Source organism: Peromyscus leucopus, chromosome 9 (assembly GCF_004664715.2).
Source record: "Peromyscus leucopus breed LL Stock chromosome 9, UCI_PerLeu_2.1, whole genome shotgun sequence".
In the NCBI taxonomy this organism is placed as follows: Eukaryota; Metazoa; Chordata; class Mammalia; order Rodentia; family Cricetidae; genus Peromyscus; species Peromyscus leucopus.
Window position 1 is genome coordinate 48,638,027 of NC_051070.1, and position 23,911 is coordinate 48,661,937.

At 42.7% G+C, this 23,911-nt stretch overlaps 1 protein-coding gene across 1 annotated transcript in view; it reads left to right on the plus strand.

Moving 5' to 3' along the window:
- LOC114698805 (leucine-rich repeat and calponin homology domain-containing protein 1-like) overlaps positions 1-23,911 on the plus strand; it is a 54,542-nt gene that overhangs the window by 13,640 nt on the left and 16,991 nt on the right. The window contains exons 5-9 of the mRNA XM_028877659.2: positions 312-384; positions 2,795-2,896; positions 10,818-10,927; positions 16,056-16,193; positions 19,893-19,971. Coding sequence (XP_028733492.2) covers positions 312-384; positions 2,795-2,896; positions 10,818-10,927; positions 16,056-16,193; positions 19,893-19,970 — 501 coding nt within the window. The 3' untranslated portion in view covers position 19,971. The remainder of the gene's footprint in view (positions 1-311; positions 385-2,794; positions 2,897-10,817; positions 10,928-16,055; positions 16,194-19,892; positions 19,972-23,911) is intronic.

Here is a 23,911-nt window from a genome sequence, read left to right on the forward strand (position 1 = left end):
GCATTTATCTATGTCGGATGAGAAGTGGGTCACCAGCATTATGCCACTACAAAATATTTTTATAGTGAGCAAGTACAACATTTGATAAAACAACAAAACAGTACTAGTAACACGATTTACTAGAGTGCCTAAAAACATTCCGCTGGCTGCCTCTTAAAGCATTAACAAAATGATCTTTTTTTTTTAAAGCCAAGACTTCATCACAGTGCACCAATAGCAAAATGCAGAGTGGTTTTATAATAATCCTTGCCCATACGAGTACATCTAGTTCTTCATTTTATCCCCATCTGTCTGTCCTTCTCACCCCACAGATGAGAGAGAACTCCCCTTCAATGTCTCCAACTGCAAACGTCACAGCTCCGTTTGGCCTGAAGCCTCGCTCGGGTATGTTAACCTCTGCTGATTCTGACACTAAATAACTCAGATAGTTTCTCTGTGGCCTTTCACATGTCCACCTGAGTAATAGGAACCCTGCCCGTTCTAGTCAGCTGGGGTCCTGGTGTCAGCACAGCTGCGGCTGTGGGAGGTCAGGGGATGGCATTGAGCTGTTTGGTCTGTGCTTCCAGGAATGGGCAGCCTGCTTTCTTTTGACTCACAGCGAAGAAAGGTGACGAAGGGCACATGTGAGTAGGGAAGGAACATTCTCTTGAACTTTTTAACCCATGGAAAATAAAAGCTCCCTTTACCCCAAAGTTCCTGGTGCCCTGATGAGCTAAAGGGCAACCTGAAGGCAGAGTCCTACCCAAGATGCCCCCAGTTGCTTTCTGAGCATGGTAAGGTCTCTCTGCATTGACTCACAGGAGAGGGTGAGCATCTTAAGGCTTATATGAGTGGTTAGGAGTCAGGGGAAGAAATTCTTCTAGGAAAGCATCTAACTCTTTGATTTACTTGATTTTAATTTATGTTACTATATTAACAAAAACGGTTATAGCAATGTGCAAAGTCACCCTTAATTTTTAAAAGAGGACTCTAGATAGAAAAATCTATTTCCTTTTTTATATATATTTCTAGCTTTGGTGCTCTGCCTTCTTTTAGGACCTCCTTTGTTTTACATTTTTTGTTTCTTTGGTGCTTACCGTACTTACCACTAATGCTGTTAAGTGGATTCTAATAAAGGGCCTAGACACATGTATATAAGCACACCTGATAGAGGACTAGATAGTTTAGGGGGAGAAAGCAATACGACAACAGTATGATTACCAGTTTCTGGCTTGAAATAAAGGTAGCTGTGGGAAAGGGAAAGAAGATTCATTTATAAAGGAAGTGTTTTGTTCTTGGAGCACCTTGATTGGTGGGCAGTATGTGGTCAGGTGTGAGGTTTCCTGGCCGTTAGAATATTGAAAGAAAAAAACCAGTAGGAAAAAATGCCTCTAGAGTGATCAGGGTCCCTAGGTTTTTTGTTTTTGGTTTTTCAGTCCTGGAAATTGAACGCAGGCCCTTGCACCTGCAAGGCAAGTGTTCTGCCACTGAGCTACATCTCCAGCCCTAGAGAGTATGTTCCAGAAAGGAAAAGCCTAGATGAAGTAGTATAAAACTCAAATGACTGGCCTCCTCAGGGGTGAAACTAAGCATGTATGGCTACATCTGGGCTATGCCTTGATCTCCACAATCCCAGCTCTGTTCTGGGAGAAATAGCGGTAACTTCTGTGACCCTCCTCTGCCTCGTGTGGGGCTACAGATGCTTTCAAGCCTTCTGGACAGTTCTACAAAATTAAAAAAAATATTTCATAGTTGAAATCAAAAGTTGGGTGAGTGTCCAAAGACTAATAGTCTTTTGAATGTTGAACGCTGTAACCTAGTTGTAAAATGGGTTCAGTGACTTTGAATGCATTTATAGAGACTTGGTAAGCTTACCCAGTCAGAGAGTGCCTTCTCCCTGCAGTGTGCACCCTTCAAGTTCTGTGAGGAGATGAAAAGTAGAGTGTTATTTTCAGCTGCAGAAAACAAATGCTATTTTCTCCCCAAGTTTCCAATTGCAGATTCCTTAACTACCCAGTGAAATTACTCTCTGGGTATGGAGCACGAAAATAAGATGTGTTATCATTTTATAAATAGCTAACTCAGAAGTTCTTGAGAGGTTTCCTTTTTTTTTTCTTCCATTAGCTAGTTGGGTTTTTTTTTTTTTTATGTTGACGACTGAGTATTCAAAAATGTTTTACTGAGCAATATTGACAAGTGGGTTTTTAAGGTATTTCAAGGGTTCAAGGAAGAGTTGGTGAGGTTCAGTTCTTAATTAAACACACTATGATATCTTATGGGAGTGTCTTTAAAAACTACTGTCTCAGTTTTTAAAGAGCATTAAAATATACAGCACTTTTTATGATCCTTTTGTTTTTAAATAGCAGATACATTTATCCATGTTGAGCTTTGTCTAGTGAGACCCGCAGCTCTGGGTGGATTTCACAGTTGCCTCTGCTGGTTAGTTGATTAAAGGGTCTGCAAAGGGTGTCTGCTAGGCCTCTCACTTTCAACTGCATAAATGAGTTCTCTCCTCTGCTGCTGTGACCCACGAGTCCTCCATGCTGCAGGCTTGAAGGGCTGTTGAAGATTAAGGATATTAACTGCATGCAAAGTATGTGACCGATGAGCACTAACACTCAGTTTCTATCGTTCTTTTCATTCCATACGCCATCTCTCATTCTCCTCCCATATTGTCCGTTTGAATTTAAATCCCGTGTAATGAAATCCACTCCATTTCCATGCGAACCTTATGCCACGTGTGAAATCCTGCGGCCCCTTTGGTTTCCCCTGGTCCTTGTGCAACTGTCCGCCTGGCTCTCTCGCTCTCCTGCAGACCCAGCCCTCATTCTTCCTATCTCCTTCAACAAACTTACGCAGGCACAAACATGGGACAGCCCTAGCTACAGTGTTCCCTCTGAAGGAGACAGTGACAATGGTAGGTGTTTTGTCTCTTCTTCCATGCTTTTGTGAATAAGCCGGGGACTGGGCCGCACATTGCTTCGTGTGTGGCTCGAGACAGTAGATGTGGACCTGCATGCTCCATGCTTAGGAAGCCTCGAAGGCAAAGTCCGGACAAGTGCATGTGAACTGTTGCCCAACAGTGGATGGCCTGACACTTGACATCCCTGAGGATGCTGAGTCTGGGGAGGATTTTACAGTGCTCTCTTCTCTGCCTATTTTGTTTGGGGTTTGGTTTGGTTTGTCTGCTCATCTGCAGACATTTGAGCTCACACATTCTGGTTTAGAATGTGGGTGTGGTGATACACTCCTATAATCCCAGCATAGGGGAGGCTGAGGCAGGAGGTTAGTGAGTTTGAGGCTACCTGAGGCTGTATAGTGGAGGCCTGCCTCAAAAAATAAGGTTGATCTTTTATGAGCTATGTTTATCACATGGCGTTTTTAAGGAGATTTAAAGGTACCAAGGCTAATCCTAGAGTTTTGCACTGAAAATAATGTTGACATTGAGAAGTTTCTAAAAATGAAGAGAAATTACCTTTCCCTTTTTATTTTTCCAAAGGGTTTTGTTTGTTTGTTTGCTTTTTTGTTTTTTTGTTTTTTTTTTTTTTCGAGACAGGGTTTCTCTGTGTAGTTTTGGTGCCTGTCCTAGATCTCGCTCTGTAGACCAGGCTGGCCTCGAACTCACAGAGATCTGCCTGGCTCTGCCTCCCGAGTGGCTGGGATTAAAGGTGTGCACCACCGCCACCCGGCTTTTTCCAAAGTTTTTATACATCTTGACTTTTATACTTTTTTTGGTGTGAATTCACTCACATTAAAGGATGCTGAGTTAGTCTGAAAATAATGTATTAATTTTTAAAAATTGGGGACACCCAGGGAGTCTTAATATGGATATCCTACTTTTGTCTCAATTAGATAGTTCAGCCAGTTCAAGATAAAAATAAAATTATTTAGAACTATATACTACATATATCCAAATCACTGTTCTGGTTTAACTCGAGTTGTAAACATTTTACCTCAAACTACAAAGTGATAGAAGAAATATTAAATGAAACAGAGAATTGAGATGTGAGGCAATAACCATTATGCACACATAGCAGTATGTATGTTTTTGGATGTTAAATGTGCTCTCTATAATATCTATAACTACTTGCTGTGATCTCTGCTTAAAATTCAGCCAGATTTTCTACTTGTTAAAGAATAATGCATATTCTGATAAACTGATTCTACAAGAAATATTAGTATTTCCTAGTTGTCTAAATCAGTGGTTCTTGACCTTCCTAATGCTGTGGCCCTTTAATACTGTTCCTTATGTTGTGGTGACCCCCAACCATAAAGTTATTTGATTGCTACTTCATAACTGAAATTTTGCTGCTGTTATGTATTATAATGTAAGTATCTGATTTTTCTGATGGTCTTAGGCAACCCCATGAAAGGGTTGTTCACTCCCAAAGGGGTCGAGACCCACAGGTTAAGAATTGGTGGTCTAACATTTTTTTCACTGAAAATAAGCATAATTTTAAAAAAATCATGAAACAATATCCCCTTCTTACATCATCCTGCTTTAAATTCTGGAAGCTGGGGATGATTTGGTGGAAACTTTCTTGATAAGCTGTTCTTTTATTTAAAAATAGATGACCAGTTATGAAGAGGAGTTTCTGCTTTTCCCAAAACCTGGTTGTTATTTACAGGAAATAAGCCTAGTATGAAAGATTTGGTGTGAGTTGGTATTTCCTTGGGAATGATGTCTGAAACCAGAGGAGTTTTTTTTAAACTTGGGAAAGATTTAGAAATTTTAAACAGCAGAATTTCTCTGCTGGTGTGTGAACCGACCAATCTCAGACCGTCCAGGTGCTGTGTGGATGTCGCTGTGAGATAGGGACCAGGGAGCCCTCTAAGACTGCCTCCTGTCAGCAAATCTACACTCACTGTACCAGTGAGGACCTGATGTACAAGGCTCTAGGCCAGGCCGCCTTTTTATTGGAAGTTCTGAGATGTCGACAGCCAGTAATCACTGTGAACATCTAAAAAATAAAACAAGCCTTGCATTTATTACATGACCTTTCTTTCCTGTGTATAACAGTTCCAGGGATTTACCACATAGTGCCACAGCAGTATTCAAAGGATTGTTTCCAATATTCCTCTGGATTGGGCAATCGTGTCAGATGTCTTTGGTGGTTTTCGTTTTTTCTTCATTTGATTTGTCCGAAGTGTGACACACATCTTCATCCCCTGTGTGTTAGACTCGGCCTTGTGACTGCAGCATGCTTTCTGTCTCGGTTGCAGAGGCCATGCAGGAGAAGAGCTGAGGATCATGGCGCACATGCTTTCCACGTTGTTCTCGGTGCTTCCATAGAGCCAGACCCTTCCACGCTAGGCCTTCTTGGCATGTCCAGAAATGCTGATGTGCACATTAGTTGTTTCCTCGGCTTCTTTGTTCTCTGACACAAATGATAGTGTAGACCACCATAACGTAACTTTTAGTTATTAGCTTCACACACTTGGAATAGTCGTTTCTTTGTTTATCGCCTCATTTTGCACACAAAACTTCTCCTTTCATTTAAACCCCTTCCAACATTCTGTTCCAGATTGAACTCATTTTAAATTCACCATTTTCTTTGTAACATACTCTTCAAAGAGATTTTTTTTTCTTTTATGGCAAACAGGCTTGACCAACCTTGGGCATTTGGAGATTCACAGTTTCTGAAGTCAGTCCCCGACAGGGACAGATGGCATGGAAGTCCATCTGTGACTCTGCCTGCCTCTGCCACAGGCTGGGGTGACTCCCCTTCCCTCTGCTCATTTATGAGAACTCACCCTCTTCTCCTGACCTAGCTCTTCTTTTGTGGCTTAGTCTTCCCTTTCTTTACCCATTTACTCGGAAGTCAAAAACCCATCCTGGCCTCTTTTGAGGTGTCTCTGCCTTTTCACTTGTGGTGAATTCATAGGTACTAATTTAGACTTATTTAAAATTGATCTTTGTATAAGAGTAAGTGAATGGACATCCATCTCCAACCGGTTTACAGACATCTTTGTTTCTTTTTTGATGACAGTGTAGCACTAAGGTCTTATTCACCCCGTTACAAAAACAGGGAAGCTGAGGATGTGGGAAGTTCTTCAGTGGCTTTCCACCCCGGCTTCAAATTAGAATGCCTGGTCCTTGGGTTCAGAGACGTTAGGTGAGCACTGGTGTTGAGTCAAAGCATTTGCTTGTTTGTTTACCTTTTTATGTGGTACATGGTAGACATAGGAATGACAATATCTGAGTTAAGTAAACTGCCCAAGATAACAGAGAGGAAATTTCAGCATTTGAAGGTCAGTAAATGCACCTAATTTACTTGGAGCACCAGGAGGAAATGAATGAATTTGTTTGGCTTATTTCTGGTTCCCAAGAGCCCACTGGAATCTAAAACTCATAAGTGTTCAAAGTCATTGTATGTCTGCCCTTGAATTTAAACATATAAAAAGCTACACTAGTTCACATTCTTAACTTCCAAGAAAGAGGAGGCTAAATTTCAAAGCCCCATGCTTTCACAGAGAAGAAATTTCCTTTAATTCTATTTAGTTTAGGTAATAGGGGTATGTTAGCAAACTAATCATTTTTGTGCAAAATGCATGATTTTTTAATTATTAATGAAGTGGTAAAGCCAACGCCTGCTTTAGAACTGTGAGCGTCCTTTCCTTAACTGAAAGGTAACAGCTGGAGAAAGGGTTTTGTGTGCGCCTGGTAAGTGCCTCCCTGTGCTAAGCACGCCTCTAACACACATGCAGCTCCGAAAAAGATGGACACAGTGTCTGCTGCTGTGGAACTTTTGTTTTAGAGGTTAATGTGTTCAGACCTGGAAAGTAATTTGGAATTTTTCCGTGAGAGGAGAAAATCGAGAAACTAGTCATCAGGACAGTATAGTTTCTGCAAAGATAATCTTCAGATGCTTGCATCCTTCCCAAGAGATTGGAAATAGTTGTTTGCTCCACTCATCAAAGACCTGTCTCAGCACCCTCCTTTGTAGGATACAGCAGAGCATGCCATTGGGCTCTTGCAGAGCTGTGCATGTTATGCAGCAATACAGAGTGATGAGTGCCAGAGATGTACAGATAAAACACCTTTGATGTTCATGGAAGTAGAGATTATGGGTAAAGGTGCAGATGCCGTAGACTGAAACATAGAAAGGATGGGAAGATCAGTGGAATCCTCCATATACAGATATCACCATCTTCTACAGGCCTGCGTTTAGAAATTTGATCCTGTTACATGGACTATACCCAGCAAGTCTTATGGCCTGTTGTAACTGTTAACCATTTGCTCCCTGATAATTAAACAACAAAGAGCTCGTTTTTCTCTGTATCTCAATCATCTGCCCCTCTCTTCCTGAGCACAAGTGTGTAAATGTGTGTGTGTGTGTGCACACTCGCTTACAGAGCTCACTTTCCCCTCTTTTTAATTTATAGTTAAACCAGATGACATTGAAAAGCAGATGCTAACAATTTGAGTATTATTATATATCTTCAAGTTAAACTTTCAGTCCCCTGAATTGAGTAGGGAGCTCTTGAAATGCTGTAATAGGGAATTAAGACAAGACAGGATAATTCTTACATAGGGCAGTTTCCTGAAGACTAGCTTCAGAAAGAAATAAGCTGGCAGGTTTATTAGCTGAAAGGGTTTCTTTAAAATTCTTAAATAGTCCACAGTAGTTATAACTAACCGTATAATTTTAGTGTATATACTACATAAATTCATTTCCAACAATTGTATGTACATTTGCAATATTTGTTTAAAACTGTAAACTACAGTTGAAATACTTTTTTTTTTTTTTGACTGCTTGCAGTTCACAGAACAAACACCCCAGTGTGCGGGTTTTTGTTTTTCAGAGGCACAGGGAATTTAAAATAAACAGGCATGTCAGGAAATTAAAACCCAGACTTCCTTGCATTCCCCTGCTATCCCTCACGGGGTTCTGCTAACACAGACAGATGCTAGGATCGTGTGCACTTAAGCCAGAGTTCACAGTTCATTCAACTTCCTCATATTTTCAGATTCAGAATGGAATCGTCCAATAAAAACATATTGAAAATATCAAGCAGGTCGTATTAGATAAGATTTCTCCAGGAACAAATGTAAGAGGGAAATGACCTCCAAAGCAAACAGTAGGCGTATTGGAGTAGGGGTCGAGGCGCCCCTTGGTGACGCGTGGGTGCATTACCAAGCTCTGTCCACATTCCTTGACTTTTTTGGTAAATTCGGTTAACATCTTTGGGAGACGAGGCCGCTGATGGTTTTACCCTGTATTTCTCTTCCCAATGTTGTACCCCCGTTGCTTCTCATTGGTCATCTTGCCCTTGCCTTCTTTTTAACTCCTCTGCCCAGCAACTGGATCACATTAGCCTCCTTTTGCTAGCATTGGCTTTCCTTCTTTCTTTCTTTGAACCAGTCTTACTCCAGAGACTCCTGTGATGCACTTTTTTTTTTTTTTTTAAACCAGTGATGTCTTGCTTCGCTTCCATCCTAAGTCCAGGGTACAGACTCCTTTTTCTGCAGTTCCGGAAAGCCTTGTGCGCCCTTAGGTCAGCCTTGTTCTCCAAGAACCGGGGCAAAGATTGTGTCTGTCACTCTTCTCATCTTCCCAAGCATCTCGGTGCTGGTTCTGGCGTCCTTGAACTCAGGTAGAAAGGAAACTAGAGGATTAAGATGGATACAGTCCCACAGCACTCAATATTTAAGTACACGAAGTACACACAGTTGTTTTTTTTTCTCTAAGTGTTATATTTGCAAGCCATATTTAATTTTTAAAGTGTGATAGACTGAGGTCGTTCCTGAAGCGACCTTGTAGGAAATGGCAGAATGAAAGTTGCACGCTCCTTGTATTCAGCGCTGTTTAAGTGACAGTGGCTGGAACTATTATTGCTGTTGTGGTGTCCCTACCACTTGCTAGGTGGTGGCGATTTCTGACGTGGGAATTCTCTGCACAAACTCTCCTGAATGACAGCACCGCTCCCGCTCCCAGCCAGATCTTAAAAGTCCACACAGAGAGAACCAGACCACTCCACTTCCAGCAGCAGAAGCAGCAGCAGCGTTGTGTCTCGAGGCTAAAAAAATCTCTAGCAAGAAAAACTTACAGTCAGCACCCCCTCCTCCCCCTGAGACAGGGCCTCCCTGTCTAGCTCTGGCTGGCATATGACTCACTATGTGGACCACGCTGGTCATTAACTCACAGAAATCCATCTGCCTCTGCCTTCCAAGTGCTGGGATAAAAGGCATGTGCCACCATGCCCGGCTACTAAAATCATTCTTTATGTGTAGAATATTTTTGGAAGGCTGCAAATCCACTTTTACTTACTTACTTTTCATTAGCGTTCATCTGTGAGGGGTGCAGCATCACACAGATCTCGTATCCAATGGCCTTTGCAAATAGGATGCTTTGGAATTTGGCACGAATCACATCACTCTTCCCATGGGCCAGAGTTATCTTTCCCTAGATTATTCTGGTTTGGTTGAGTTTGCCTCCAGGAGTCACTAGGTTTTTTTTTTTTTTTTATCCTCTGTTCACCTAAGTGCCTCTCTTGCCTAAGGAGAATTCAGTTTCATCTCTGGCATACACATCTTCAACTTCAAGAAGAGCTGTGCTCTCACTGGTTACTGAACCTCCTTATAGCCATCAAAAATGGCCTTGCAAACACAGCCTTCCTAATATACTTGGTTTTTAGAATACTGTTCCGAGCATTCCTCCACAGGTGCAAAGACAGTGGAAAGCCATATGGAGAAAGTATTTTAATTTTCCCAACTGTTGTTATCACCTAGATGTTTAGTGCATATGAGTTTTGTGAGTTTTTTTTCCCCCATTGTCTATTTGTTCTGTTCTGTTCTGTTCTACACAGTGCTGGGGGCTGAACCCAGGACTTCATATATACCGGGCAAATGCTTCACTACTGAGCTACACATTCAGCCCAGGAGAGTGTATATTTTCTTTTTTTTTTAAACTTAAAAGATTTATTTATTTTTATTTTATGCATATGGATATTTTGCCATACATGTATGTCTTTTTGCCATGTACATTCATGGTGCCCTCAGAGGCCAGAAGAGGGCTTCAGATCCTCTGGAATTGGAGTTAGAGATAATTGTGAGCCACCGTGTGGGTGCTGGAATTGAACTTGGGTCCTCTGGAAGAGCAGACAGCTGAGCTGACTTTCTAGCCCCAAGAGTATGTATTTTCTGAACTACTCCAGAGGAGGCATGTTTTCAGCCACTGCTGTGGTAGGAAGCCTGAGGCCTCCGAGCCAGCGGTGATAAAGCTACCTGTAGTCCGGCCAGCCTTTCTGACAACAATCCGAGCTCATCTGTAGAGAGCTGGCTCTTTGAACACCTGGCTGATGGGGCAGAAAGCAGGATTTTTCCATTCCATTCTCAAATAGATAGTCCCACGTGTTATCACTTAGTTTTGGATAGAGGCTTATTCAATGTGAAGCCAACAAGAACAGCTTCCTGCGCCTATTTCTAACATGTAAAACAATTCTAGTATCTTCTTATTTGATCTAAATTACTTAGATTGAAAGAAAGATAAGCGTACAGTTAGAATATCGATTAGAACAGAAGAAACAGTGGAAAGGAGAGGGAAGTGGGTGATGGCATGCTCTTATCTCCACCCCTCCGAGACCCGCCCCTCAATCCAGTCCATCCAGTTCATTCAGTCACCACGAAAACAGCTTGGCAGTCCACACAACGTAGACTAACTCAAGAGATAATTTCCCTTTGAATATTCACATCAAACTTTTGCTGTGAACCTGGACTCCCCTTGCGCCTGTGAAAGATAAATAATTTGGGATAAATAAATTATTTAACTGCACTAGGACTAGCCCTTTGTAGCAATATGGATTGATTTCCCCCCCCCCCTCCATTTCTATTCCAGTGTTTCTAAGACCTCAGAGAAATTTGGAGTCGATAGACCCGCAGTTCACGATTCGGAGGAAAATGGAGCAGATGAGAGAAGAGAAGGAGCTGGTGGAGCAGCTCCGCGAGGTACTGGGGGTGGCGGGGACAGAGTGTGATGCTCGGAACCGAAGCAGCACTCGGTGTGTGGAAAAAGCCATCCTGCAGTGCTGCACACAGTCCCAGGTTCAGATCCAGCTAGATGGGTCCCTGAGAGACTCTTTGTTAGTGAGTGAGTCCCTTAACTCTGACTTTCAGTTTCTGCTAATGAAGACTCATCACTGGGTTCTGCTATACTATAAAAGAATACCTGTCATTTATTTGCTTAATAGAAGTATGTCATTAGTTTAAAGATATTTATATAGTATTCTGAACTTTGTATTACAAACCAGTCAGAGCTTTTAAGTCCACTTTGTAATAAGCAAACCATTTGAATTCCTATGGAAGGTGAAGTCTGGCCTGGATGCCATCCAAGACTTTGAGCTCAGTAAAGGTGGGGATTGGGGCTGTGTGTGTTCACTGCACTGTTGTGGAACCTCATGGGCACTCTGAAGGTCTTAGTGTCTATGTAGGAAAATGACACAATTGTATAAGAAACTAACAGTCCCATCGCCAAGAAGAGGCTGGTGTCAGCTGCAAAAGGCAGCTTGTAAGTAACTCACATTCAAAGAGAAGTGTCATGGTTAGGGCCACAGAGGGTAAGAAAGCTCCTGAGGGGCCACAGGTTTTATGTTGAAGCCTCTCCTTCCTCTAACACATTTTTTTTGGCCACTGTATTAATCAGGGCCTTCTAAAGGGAAAGAACTGTTAGAATAAATGAATATATATATATATATATATATGCATACACACATATATGTAAATATGTGCATATATATGTATGTATATATATTTTATTTTAATTATATGTAATTTAAAATAATCTCTTAAATATATATGTATATATATTTAGGGGATTTATCTGATTGACTTGTAAGTAATCACAGTAATCATTGTCTCACACTGAAGAGGCCGAGAATCCAGTAATTGCTCAGTCCTTGAGACTGGATATCTCAGCGGACTGAATTTGGAACTGAAAGCCTAGAGGACTCTTGGGTGCTACTGGTCTTCAGTATATGTTGGACTCTAAAAGCAAAGCTTCCTTCTTTCACATTTGTTTATCCCAGCTGCCACCAGAACATGTCACCCCCATGTAGGTGGGTCCTCCTGCTTCAGATAATCTGACCAAGAAAACCCCTCACAGCTGGGCTCAACAGCTTGTGTTTTGGTGAGTCCAGATGCAGACAAGCTGACAACCAAGATTTGCCATCACAACCACGACCCCATGCCAAGCAGCATTTAGGTGAAGGATATGATGCTTATATAGTCTATTGAGAAGAGATAGTCAAAAGAAGGAAACAGAAATACACAATTTCAGAAAACAGTGAATTTTAGCAAAGGAGCAACAAACGTTCTCAATAAAAATGAAAGTAAGCGGTCAGCCGCCGTCTTTATTACTGCAGGTGATGCTTTATCAGTGGTGTAGGGGCCTGTTAGGAGCAACAAATGGCGGGAGGCCTCCTACCAACACTGACGGGCTCAACAAGCACAGGGAAGTTGGACTTAATGGCCTGGCATATACGAACGAACATGAACTTGAAAGGCAGACTTCAGGATGTGTGAGAGGACAGTTGAAAAAACAATAGCCCATGTTTTAACCCTAAACTTGAGTAATTTAAAAATGAGAATTAGAGACAAAGATTACCTTACAAAACTAGGTGTCTGGGAACTAGGGAGGTGGCTTAGTTGGTAAAAATGTCAGCTATACAGGCGTGAGGACATACGTACAACCCCAAGAACCCACGTCAAAACTGGATGTGAAGCCGGGCGGTGGTGGCGCACGCCTTTAATCCCAGCACTCGGGAGGCAGAGCCAGGTGGATCTCTGTGAGTTGGAGGCCAGCCTGGGCTACCAAGTGAGTTCCAGGAAAGGCGCAAAGCTACACAGAGAAACCCTGTCTCGAAAAACCAAAAACGAAAAAAAAACCCCAAAAAACTAGATGTGGTGATGAGCGCTTGTAATCCCAGTGTCTAACTTTGCTAATGCCGTGATTAAATACCATGACCAAGGCAACTTATAAAAGAAAACATTTAATTTGGGGACTTACCGTTCCAGAGGGATGGAATCCATGCCCATCATGGCAGGGAGCATGGGGGCGGGCAGGCATGGCGCTGAGCAGTGCTGGGAGCTCCCATCTCGATCCACAGGCACAAAGCAGAGAGAGCAGCCTGGGAATGGCCTGGGCTCTTGAAACGTCCAAGTCCTCCCCCAGTGACCCAGCTCCTCCAACAGGCCGCACCTCCTAAAACCTTTCCAAACAGTTCCACCAACTGGGGACCAAGTATTCAGACATGTGACCTATGGGGTTCATTCTCATTCAAACACCCCTGGACCAGCTTTGGGAAGGCAAGGACAGGTGGATCCTAGGTTAATTGGTGAGATCCAGGTAAAAGTAAGCATTCCTGTCTTCAAAAATAAGGCAGAGAGGGAGGTAGACCCCTGAAACTGACTTCTGATCTTCTTATGCACATGTGCGTACACATCCACACATACTCATACACAACACAGGCACAGACACAGACACAGACACACACACACACACACACACACACACACGTAAGTGATGTCTCCACACAGATCTGTTCTGAATGTCCAGTTCGTGAGCTCTTTGCAGTCTTCACTCATTGCAAATCACTCAGTTAGCTGTCCCTTCATAGCTATTGCTCACTTCAGAAGAGCTTCTGCTTCAGCAGCAGCTTTAGCTCGGGGTTTAAAGTTGAGCTCAGTACTTCCTGCTAGAGAATAGACTAGTCACACCCTTCCCAGGCCTCCCAGTAAGCACACCTGCAACCCTGAAGGGCCAGGTGAAGAAGGCAGGTTGGTGATGGCCTTGGAACTTGAAGACTATCATGGTCATGAGCTCCATGGGTTTTCTTCTTACCTCATGTTTCTCTGGAGCCAGAGACACTAATGCTCACATAGCGAAGGCTCATGTCCTCTACCCGGACAACTGGGGAGTGAGTGGTCGAGCAAGACAGAGAACTTTCAGGGGTTCTACTCTAGCCGGACACCAGAGAAAAGGAGCTAGTCCCTTGTGCCCTGTTAGCAAAGGCTGAGTCAGAGGCCATCCTGTGGGAGTGGTGTCAGAGAAACCAAGGTGGAAGCCAGAAGTTACCCTCTCTAGTAAAGAGCCTGTCTGCTGCTCCCACAGAGCCAGGGGAGGCCTGTGGGGAGCCTGGATCCTTCCTCTGGTGCCTAGCCAGAGGAAGACCACTACTATCATGCCCCTTTTCTGAGGCCAAGTGGAAAACTTGGTGGGAGTCTTTCTTTTTGTACCAGACCAGTAACCCTAAACACAGCTACCTAAAACAGAGTTCTAAGGGAATCTGAGACTCATGACACAGTGCAAAAAGTGCAATCAAAAAATCACTCCTCAAATCAAAGATTGGGAGGATCATATACCACGTGAGAAAACAGCCCACAGACGTCAGCCCTGATCTGGCAAGGATGTTAAAATGACCTGACAAAAGGTGGAAATGTCGTTTATCTTGGCTACCAGTGAAGATCCTGCTTTGATCCCCAGCACTGCAGGGGTGAAAAGAATGCCTAGAATTGTGTGATAGATTTTCAAGCAGCCATAGTAGAGAGACCTCGGTGAGTAATGAGAAGAAGCCATACAGTGGTACACCAAGGAACCAGAAAATCTCAGCAAAGGAGAGCCAAGTGGATGTTTGGAACTGGAAAATATATTATCCACAATGATGAAACCTGATGGAGAAGAGTGGAAAAATGGTGGGATGAGCCGGAATGACAGGATGATAGACATGACTTTAAGACTCAGAGAGAAAGCAAACTGAAAACAGATGGATAGAGCTTGGGAGCCTGTGAAGGAATGATGTGTGCAAAGAGTTCAAGAAGAAACATCAGTCCCCTGGGCATCCTTGTGAAAGAGCCTTGTATTTCTTGACACACAATAATAACCATGGTCGTTTTGCAAGTTGTTGTCGTCATTGGGAAAATTTGGCAAATAGTGTATGAAATCTGTCTTGCTTCCTAATTCTCCCGACTTCTTTCAAAATTCAAGTTTAATTTTAAATTATGTGTCTCTGTGTATGTCTGAGTATGGGTATGCATATGAGTGCAGTACCTGCAGAGACCAGAAGAGGGTGTCAGATCCTCTAGAGCTGGAGTTAGAGGCAGCTGTGAGCAGCCTGATGTGGGTGGTGGGAACTGAGCTCAGGTCTTCTGGAAGAGCAGTATATGTTCTTAACTGCTGAACCATTTCTTCAGCCCTTCGAGTCTAATATTTAGAATAAGGATCATTAATTGATTTCTCAACTAAAACGCTTCCCTCCATCCCCCTCCTACCTCATACCAACTCCAGCGAGCTAGCCAGATTTGGTTTTATCAGTCCATTCATTCTGTTTTTGTATTCCCATAACCAAAGCTAGGAAAATATTGAACTTCAGTGATTCCAGTTTTGGTTACACAGGTGTGTGATCCCAGTACTGAGGAGGTGGAGGCAGGAGGACCAGGAGCTCAAGGTCATCCTCAGCTACACGGAGAGTTTGAGCTAGCCTGGACTACATGTGCCTCTATCTCAGAAACAAACTACAAAAGGATTTTATTATTTCTGCAGTTTTTAATTAAAACATTTCAGTACAACTGAACTTGTCTTTATATAGAGGGTTTTAAAAAAGAAGTTTGAAAATATTTAATGAGTGTTTTTCAAACATTCTCTCTGTGTCTGGGCTGCGTGTGTGCGTGCGTGCGCGCGCACTTGCACTCACTATGGGTATACATATATGTAGAGGCTAGGAGATGACTCCTCAGATGCCATCTACATTTTTTTTTTTTTTGAGTCAGGGTCTCTCTCTCATGGGCCTGAACCTTGCTCACTAGGCTGACTGGCTAGCAAACCTCAGTGACTCCCCTGACTTCACCTCCCCACTGCCAGAATTACAGGCATACGCTATCATACCAGACTCTTAGGGGTTCTGGCATCAAGCTTGGGTCCTTGACAACACTTCGCTGACAGAGCCACCTCCCCACCTCTAGACAATCTTACCCTTGCCCCCCCATTGAGAATAGTGCTTCAGTTCATAAATACAGCTGTGTTTAAAACTTAACTTGCTTCAGTGCCCATCGCAACTGGCTCTTTCTGCTTCCCACCCCCCAGAGCATCGAGATGAGGTTGAAAGTGACCCTGCACGAAGACCTAGGTGCAGCGCTCATGGACGGTGTCGTGCTCTGCCACCTGGCCAACCACATCCGCCCGCGGTCTGTCGCCAGCATCCACGTCCCCTCACCTGCGGTTGTAAGTATTGCCAGATAGAGGAAAACTGGCGTAGGACAAGCTCTCTTTGCACAGAGTTGTTGGTTAAAGAAGCGGGTGAGGTCTCCGGGAGTCTGCCCGGATCCCTTCTGTTGGGACAGAGCAAAGGGAGCCTTAGGAAGCAGCACTTCCGGTAAAGAAAGGCTGTTTAAAAAAAAAAAAAAAAAAAAAAAAAAAAAAAAAAAAAAAAAAAACATGTATGGGGAAGACAGAAATAACTATCTCAGGTGTGGAGTTTAAAGAAGTTACAGATCGATGCCCTGGTTTAAAGGCTATTAGAGCACAGAGATTTGGCCCTTACAAAGGGGTCTTTGAACAGCAAGGTGTCTCTTCAGAAGGCTGTCTGGTCGATGGCTTTTTCTAAGTGGACTCTCGCGTGCTTTTTTCTCAGTAGGCCTTCACTAGCTATTCATTCCCTAGATAGCCCCAAGCTGAGCCCCCCTGCCTCAGCCTCCCCAGTGTGGTCGTTACTGATTGGGATCTCTTCTCTTTATCCCATCATTGAGGGTTTTGCTGTAGTTTGTGAAGGTATATAAATATAGAAAGCACCCTGAATAGCCGACCAATCCAGGCATAACTGGTTTTTCTCCTCCCTTCCTCAGACCCAGGGCGTCTGCCGGCCAAGCAGGTGCTTTCCTAGCCCTTGTCCTAGATGTCACAGAGCCAGGGTCAGGTGACAGAAAGCTACAGGGGCCATTTGTGGCCCTGCCTGCAGGAGCGGAGGGATCAGAGATATAGGCTTATCTTATAACCCACATAGGGTTATCCGAATAAGAACAGAGAGAGTTTATGTCAACAGAGTGGGTGCATTAGGGAAAGTTGAGGCGCTTAGGGACTCAGGTGCAAGGTTGGATTAAGATTCCAGATCCACGTCTAAAAGCTTTGGGCAAGTTGCATCCTGTCATTAGCTTGATATACGCCCTTCTCTGGAATAGACCTGCTCTTGAGAAGATGAAATGAGGTACCAGAGAGGCAAGCCACGTAAATGAGTCACTTGCTACTATGTGTGTTTATATAGCAGAGCCGCTAATCTTAAGGTATGATTTCGACTGTGTAATCAGTGTGTCAGGTGACCACTTGTGTCCTCCTCCTTCAGGGAGCTCTCACTAGGTCCTTTTTATTCTACTCTGTTTTCTCCTGGCCACAGAAAGATGAGCTAGTGATCTCATTTCAACCGTCAGTTCCTTTTCTATAATATTGACTGCTTTTTTTCTTTCAAAAGTATGGCCACTTTTATTTTTCTTTCTTTTTGCCTCAGAAACATTGGAGGGGTAGCAGTATAACTTCTCCTTGAAGTCTGTCTCTAGCAGCCTTACTGTAGGACAGTGAATTCTATCCTTCAATGCAGTGCAGAGGTCTCCAGTATCTTCCTGTTACTGTTATTAAGACTCATATTTATTTTTTAGTTCTATGTGTAGGTGTGTGCACATAAGCACCGGTGCCTGAGGCCTGAAGAGGGCATTGGATGTCCTGGAGCTGGAGTTGCAGGTCTTATGTGGGTGCTAGGAACTGAACTTGGGTCCTCCCTTGGTCACCAAGCCAGTTCTCCATGACATTGCGTGAGCTGTATGTCACACCGTGAGCTTCCCCCCCCCCCTTTTTTTTGAGACATACTGGGTTCTCTGGCTTCCAAATGAAGAGTTCACTGTCACCTTGCAAGGTGTCAGGAGACATTAAGAATTGTGAACTCTTACACTTTTATTTATGTTTCAGAAAAAAACACTATACTTTGGAAGAGATCTTTTCATTTTAATAATTTTTAATTGGAAAAATATAGGAAAAAGTGCTTGGTAGGAGAAAATAGCAGAAGCAGCATCCTTCTGTCTTTACCATTAACAGACTCCATACATTTGTGTTTTTAATTATGATCTTATATATATTATGTAGTGGTATTTAAAATCTATGAGAGCCTAAATTGTCTGTCAGTCATCAGATCTTCCTAAGCATCCTTTTTGCTGTTAGGTTACAGGAGTCTGTTACAGTTCGCTTCTAAATGCCTACTAATAGAAATTCTCCTATGATCTGCTTGAAGTATTTTTGTTTTTAAAGGTTGTGTGTGTGTGTGTGTGTGTGTGTGTGTGTGTGTGTGTGTGTGTGTGTAGGCATGCACTTGCCACAGTGTGTGAGTAGAGATCACAGGATAACTTACAGAAATTGGTTCTCTTCTCCTACTGTGTGGGTCCTGGAATCGAACTCAGGTCATTAGGCTTGGCAGCAGGTGCCTTTACTTACTAAGCCATCCTGCCAGCACTTCAGGCAGTTTCCGATGGACCCAGCCCTGCTGTAGCCACAGAACCTGGACCCGTGGGTGCCCACCACCCTTCCCACCACAGTTCCTGCTCTACGCCGTGAGAAATTTGGTTTCTTTCTATCTTCCCTCATTGCAAGCCATCACCAGTAAGAACTTCCCCCATGTCACTCTACACCCTCCTGGCTTACTGTTTCCAGCTACACAGAGCTGTGTGTCCCAAGGTTTGTGTCTGCTTGTTCCACTGGTGTGCCCTCAGCACCAAAGGCAGCCTGTGTAGAGTAGACAGCCGATACGGTAGTGTCTGCACCATCGACGATGCGAGGGTGCCTGTCCCGACCGTACCGCTGCAAGCATTACGTGTTCTGGTCTTTGATTTCATGAGTCCTGTGGTGTGTGGTTTTTTTTTAATGCCAAGCTCAGGAAGGTAGTTTGGATAGTCATTGCCTTTCTCAACATACTGAAAGTTTTCCTTCGGAGGGAGAAAACTAGTTTTTCTTCAGTTTTCCCAGCTGTAAGCCAAACATCGGCATACCCCCCACCTTCCCCCACCCCCACCCCGTTGTATAGTGAATGTGAGTTTTGATTGGTTAATGGTGACAATGAACCCCTGTCACAGCACTGTACCTGAAATAGGAGTCCATGATGGCAGACAGTGGAGCCCTAGGACCACAGGATGCCGGGATTCTGGTGCCTCACTTCCTCCGGAACCTATTCTTCTCTATTCCTGGTGTTCCCTCTGATCCTCCTGTCTGTGTGTGGCTGGGCACAGCTGTCCTGTGTGTCTTTCTGTGACCCTGTGACAGGACTTCCTCTTCTGCCCTCAGGGATAGTATTGGTTTTGCCTCTCCGCTCAGTTGTTTCAGCCACACTTCTTGCTTTCCTTTTTAAGGAGATTAATAGTGGAATATTTAAAAAAAAAAAAATGGTAAGACGTGTTTAAAACTTACCTTCTAAAAATGTTCCTGTATGAATCAAATGAACCTGTTATCCATCCACACTTTCCAGGTCATCAAAGTGATTTTTTTTCGGGGGGGGGGGCCGCAGGTGAGGGGACAGTTAGCCTCATGGATTTTAACCCTTTGTTTGGAAATACATTTGTTTTTGGAGAAAGGTGATATTTGTGGTATATTTTTAGGTGAACTAAAATGGGTTATCCAACTGTATGGTGTGTATTTTTGTGTGCATATACACAGATACTTAGAGGTGTGAGCAGAAAACCTGGCTAACATATATGTCAGCATATCAGCATTACAGACTTGTGTCTATCTAAACATCTCTCTACCAAGCACATATAAAGGCCTGTGTATGCATATGCATGCACAGTTTAAGAATATGACCTACAATATTAAGTTTTTTTGTCTCTAGATGGATGTTTCTGGATAGCTTTTTATCTTAATACTATGTTGTTTTCTGTATGTTTACATTTCTAGCCCAAAACTAAGCATGGCCAAGTGCAGGAGGAATGTGGAAAACTTCTTGGAAGCATGCAGAAAACTTGGCGTTCCTGAGGTAATGTAAGACTCAGTTCAAATGGCCACGTTTTGATAAAAACGTCATTGTAGCTGTTTGAACCATTGAATAGACATCTTGTTTTGGTTTCACTTTTTTTTTTTAAATTTCAAGAAATCATCTTGAATAAGTGACATATATTTTTAGCTGAAATTGTTATGTTACAATGAAATTTAAAGTGGTTTTACATGTATGGTTCAGTTCTAAGAAAGGGGGAATCATTTTTTTTTTTGGAATGTGAAATTCCAAATTTAAAAGAAAAGGGCTAATATCAGTAAATTGATAAGAATCAGTAAGTTATCTAAGCAGAAATCGCTGAGACAATGAGTGGCCTAGGACCAGATCCATAGAGTAGCTAAGAGGAGCAGGTCGGAACAGGAGGGTTCTTTAGCCTGGGCTCTGATGCCATACTAATGGCTGGCTTTCATTCCCAGTAGCTGCATTTTAAGATAGGAGTCAAACTAACGTTCGTTTAAAAATACAATGATTGCTGCTGTTGTCGTTGGTGATAACAATGCACGGGGCGTTGTAGTTTGCTCACTGCATTTTCATTTTATGCTTCCGTCTGCTCTAGGCCCAGTGTGCAGCTCTCTTTAGCTCACCTAATTACACAGTAAATATATGATTATATATTTAACCATCCCCACTCCCCATCCCGGGCTCAGCCCTATAGACACCCACAGGAAGGTGCTCAGGGCTTTTAGAGACTTCCATATTTAATTTAACAGAAAATGACTTCAGGATTTAGGTAGCAGTCATAGAAATGAAGATGTTCCTCATCATTGTGGTAAACAGAGATGAGTAGAAATTACATTTCTTATGGCTTCTATGTTTCCTAATGATATAGGGACAAAGCAACTTAAAAAAAAAAACCCGAAAACTCTGATGGGAGACTCTGAGCTGGTGTATCACATTTCAAAGTATACTGCACCCCTCTCCTCCTAGCCCCCCACTTTCCTTTCTTTCTCCCTCTTATTTTGGCTTAGGGGAAGGTTAGAAGGATTCTCTTGTTATTTGAGAAAAGGGAAACTATTATTAAAGTGTCCTTACATCGAGCTGTGGCAATGAAATTTACCAACTCCATTGTTTTGCAAAAAAATCTAATTTTATTTACTAGCCGAAATGTTTCATGATCAGTTCTGCTTTCAACTCCATTAATCTGTGCCTCTGTGTCGTTTGTGTGTGTGTGAATACCAGAAACACTCTTGGCTTCAGATATCTGTGAAAATACAATTTTTCTGATCATTTGATTCTACCATGGGCTATTAAGAGTTCCCGCTGTGAATCGGAATTCTCAAGCCAATCGCAGATGATAAATGACCCACATCTGTGTGGAAAGCCCTGAGGAGTTATGAAGGATCATTCTTGTCACTGTCTCTTGGCTTACCCTGGAACAAAATGAAATGTGAATGCCCTTACTAAGTGAGAAAAGGAAATTAAATCACCATAAAAAAGAGCAAAACATTACAATTTCTCAATATGCCCTATCATGATGCCTTTAATTGTAATAGTCAACTCATAACTCCCAAGAATGGTGAAGAAGAGTGAATGACACTTGCAGAACCACATGACCCAGTTGGTTATACTTGGCTATTTTTTAAAGTTGTAAGGGATTTTCAAGAGGGGTGTGTATGTGTGTGTGTGTGTGTGTGTGTGTGTGTGTGTGTGTGTATCTACTGTATTTCCACTGGTTGCAAGAGTTACCTTAGATCACTGCTACTAGAACAAAAATGTGCATAAGCAACTAAACTTCTTTCCTGAGAATTTTAAGTAAGGAAAACACACTTGCATGGAAAACCGGAAGTCCCCAATTGGGAAGTAATTAGCAATTCTTCCTGCTTGCTCAGAACAGAATGTGCTCATCTCACAAATGCATGAGGAATGTTTCATTCAAGGAGTGACATGAAGTTCATCTGTTGTCTGAGACTGTGTTAGTTCTTTTGTCATAGGATCACCATTTGGAGTTACAGCCTAAAGTCGGCATAAACACTTTGTACAGTTTGTCAGGTACATAGGGGTAGACGCAAGAGCTGAGCAGATTTAGTTAAATGATTACGTGCAAAGTCAGTTGATGGAGCTGGAAGGGCAACAGTTTTTAAAATTGCCCTTATTTTTATAGTTTATTCCATTTTTTAGAAATCCCTACCAGTACCGTCAGTGCTTATTAAATATTTATGTACAATTGAACAATTGATCCTCAGACCAGGTGGTGGTCTGTTGATTATCTAAGAAGTGTGCCCATGTGGGATGTGTAAGCAGCATTTCAGCTCACTAGATAATAGAAGAGTTGTGGATGAAGCTGTCGCCCTGTGGTGTGTGAAGCTTACTCCTTACAGTAAGGGGTCCCAGGCTGGCTTTTGTGCACACATAGTGTCTCTGGTAGGCTCGATTCAGAACTGTAGACAGCATCAGGCAACAGGGATACCCTGTGTGAGGCTGATGCTGGGCTCAGATTGGCAGCTATCTCTGACCTCGGTGCAAAGCATCACCTTGGCCTTGAGGACAGTGCTTGATGGGCTCCCGAATCATTCAGGATAGAGTCTTTGTGTCACCGAAGAATCTGAGTCTGGTTAAGTCTTGGGCGCACGAAGCCATTTCTACCTCTGAGCTTCCTTTGTCATTTCTGGGTCAGCCGGGTCCCCCTGTGGACTGGTAACAGGTTCATTGTGGGCTATCATTCCACATCTAGACTACTTTAGGAATATTACTAGTAGTCTCTCAGGTTGAGAGAAGTCTCTCATTGAGGAAGAATCAAAAATATTATCCCGCAGATTACTATGCGGTTCACTGGGAAATGTTTCCACCCAATTTTAAATAAGTAACCATGGTCTTAAAACCATGGAATAGTCTTTCTTACAGAGATACCTGTTTAGATGGGAGGGGGTGGCGCTTGGATCAGAAAGATACTTTCTTTTCTCACTGCTCTGACCTTGCCCTGCTTTACTCTCTCTAGAGAGAACATAGAGAAGGAAGTTAAGGCAGTGACCCAGTCGGTAGTGGGTGTGGACACCTTGGCAGGCAGTGGCCCTTCTTCCCTCCTTGGCGACCAAGTCCCTTCAGAAGGATGCAAGGCCACTAATTTTCATTCCAGATTCACAAGGACAGGCTGTTGGGTGGACCTCAGTTGCCATACCAAGTGGGGTTAAGAACAACATGGAAAATTACTTGCAGATGCTAACACTGATTCTGTGAGCATAGGCTTAACTATGTTGGAGGTTTTCTCCTTTTTTTTTTTTTTAACCACCTTTCAGTATTTGGACTTGTGTTTTGTAATGAGATTTTCTACAGAAAGTAACGGTAAGGCATTCCTACATTACACATGCTGTGAAGAGTTAGATTTTGCAGACGTGATGTGGATCAGATTTTGTCATCCAATGGCAAATTGAAGCTATAGTTTTGTTTTCATTTTTAGGAGAAATGAGTTTCTTATTTTCTTTGAGTTTGTCTCAGTTTCCCACAAACCAGTGACTTTAGTCATCCCTTTAAATTGAAACCAACAGTTTTTTGAAGGGTGGACATGAGATTCTTGGCGTGATATTTATTTTGATTCAGTAATCTTACTGGTTTATTCTGTAGCTGGGTAAGGAAATACAAAGTGACAGGTTTGTTATTACACTAATTTGTAAATTCATACTTTTGGAGGAACCTACATTTAAAGTCAGCTCATCTCTTTTTTTAAGATTTATTTTTCTTTCTGATTACAAGAATGTCTGTGGGTTTGTGTGTGTGAGTACAGTCACCCATGAAGGCCAGAGGAAGATAGCAGAACCCTGCAGCTGGCATTTAAGGCTGTCTCCCCATCCCCACCAGTTCTTTTCTAAGGACCATACACTCACTCAAGTGAGCATCCTTTCCCTGGGGTGAGCTTCCTGCCCACCTCTGACCAGTTTAAAAGCAGCTTTTAAAATGAGGGTTTAAAAATTTTTAAATACAAGGACAC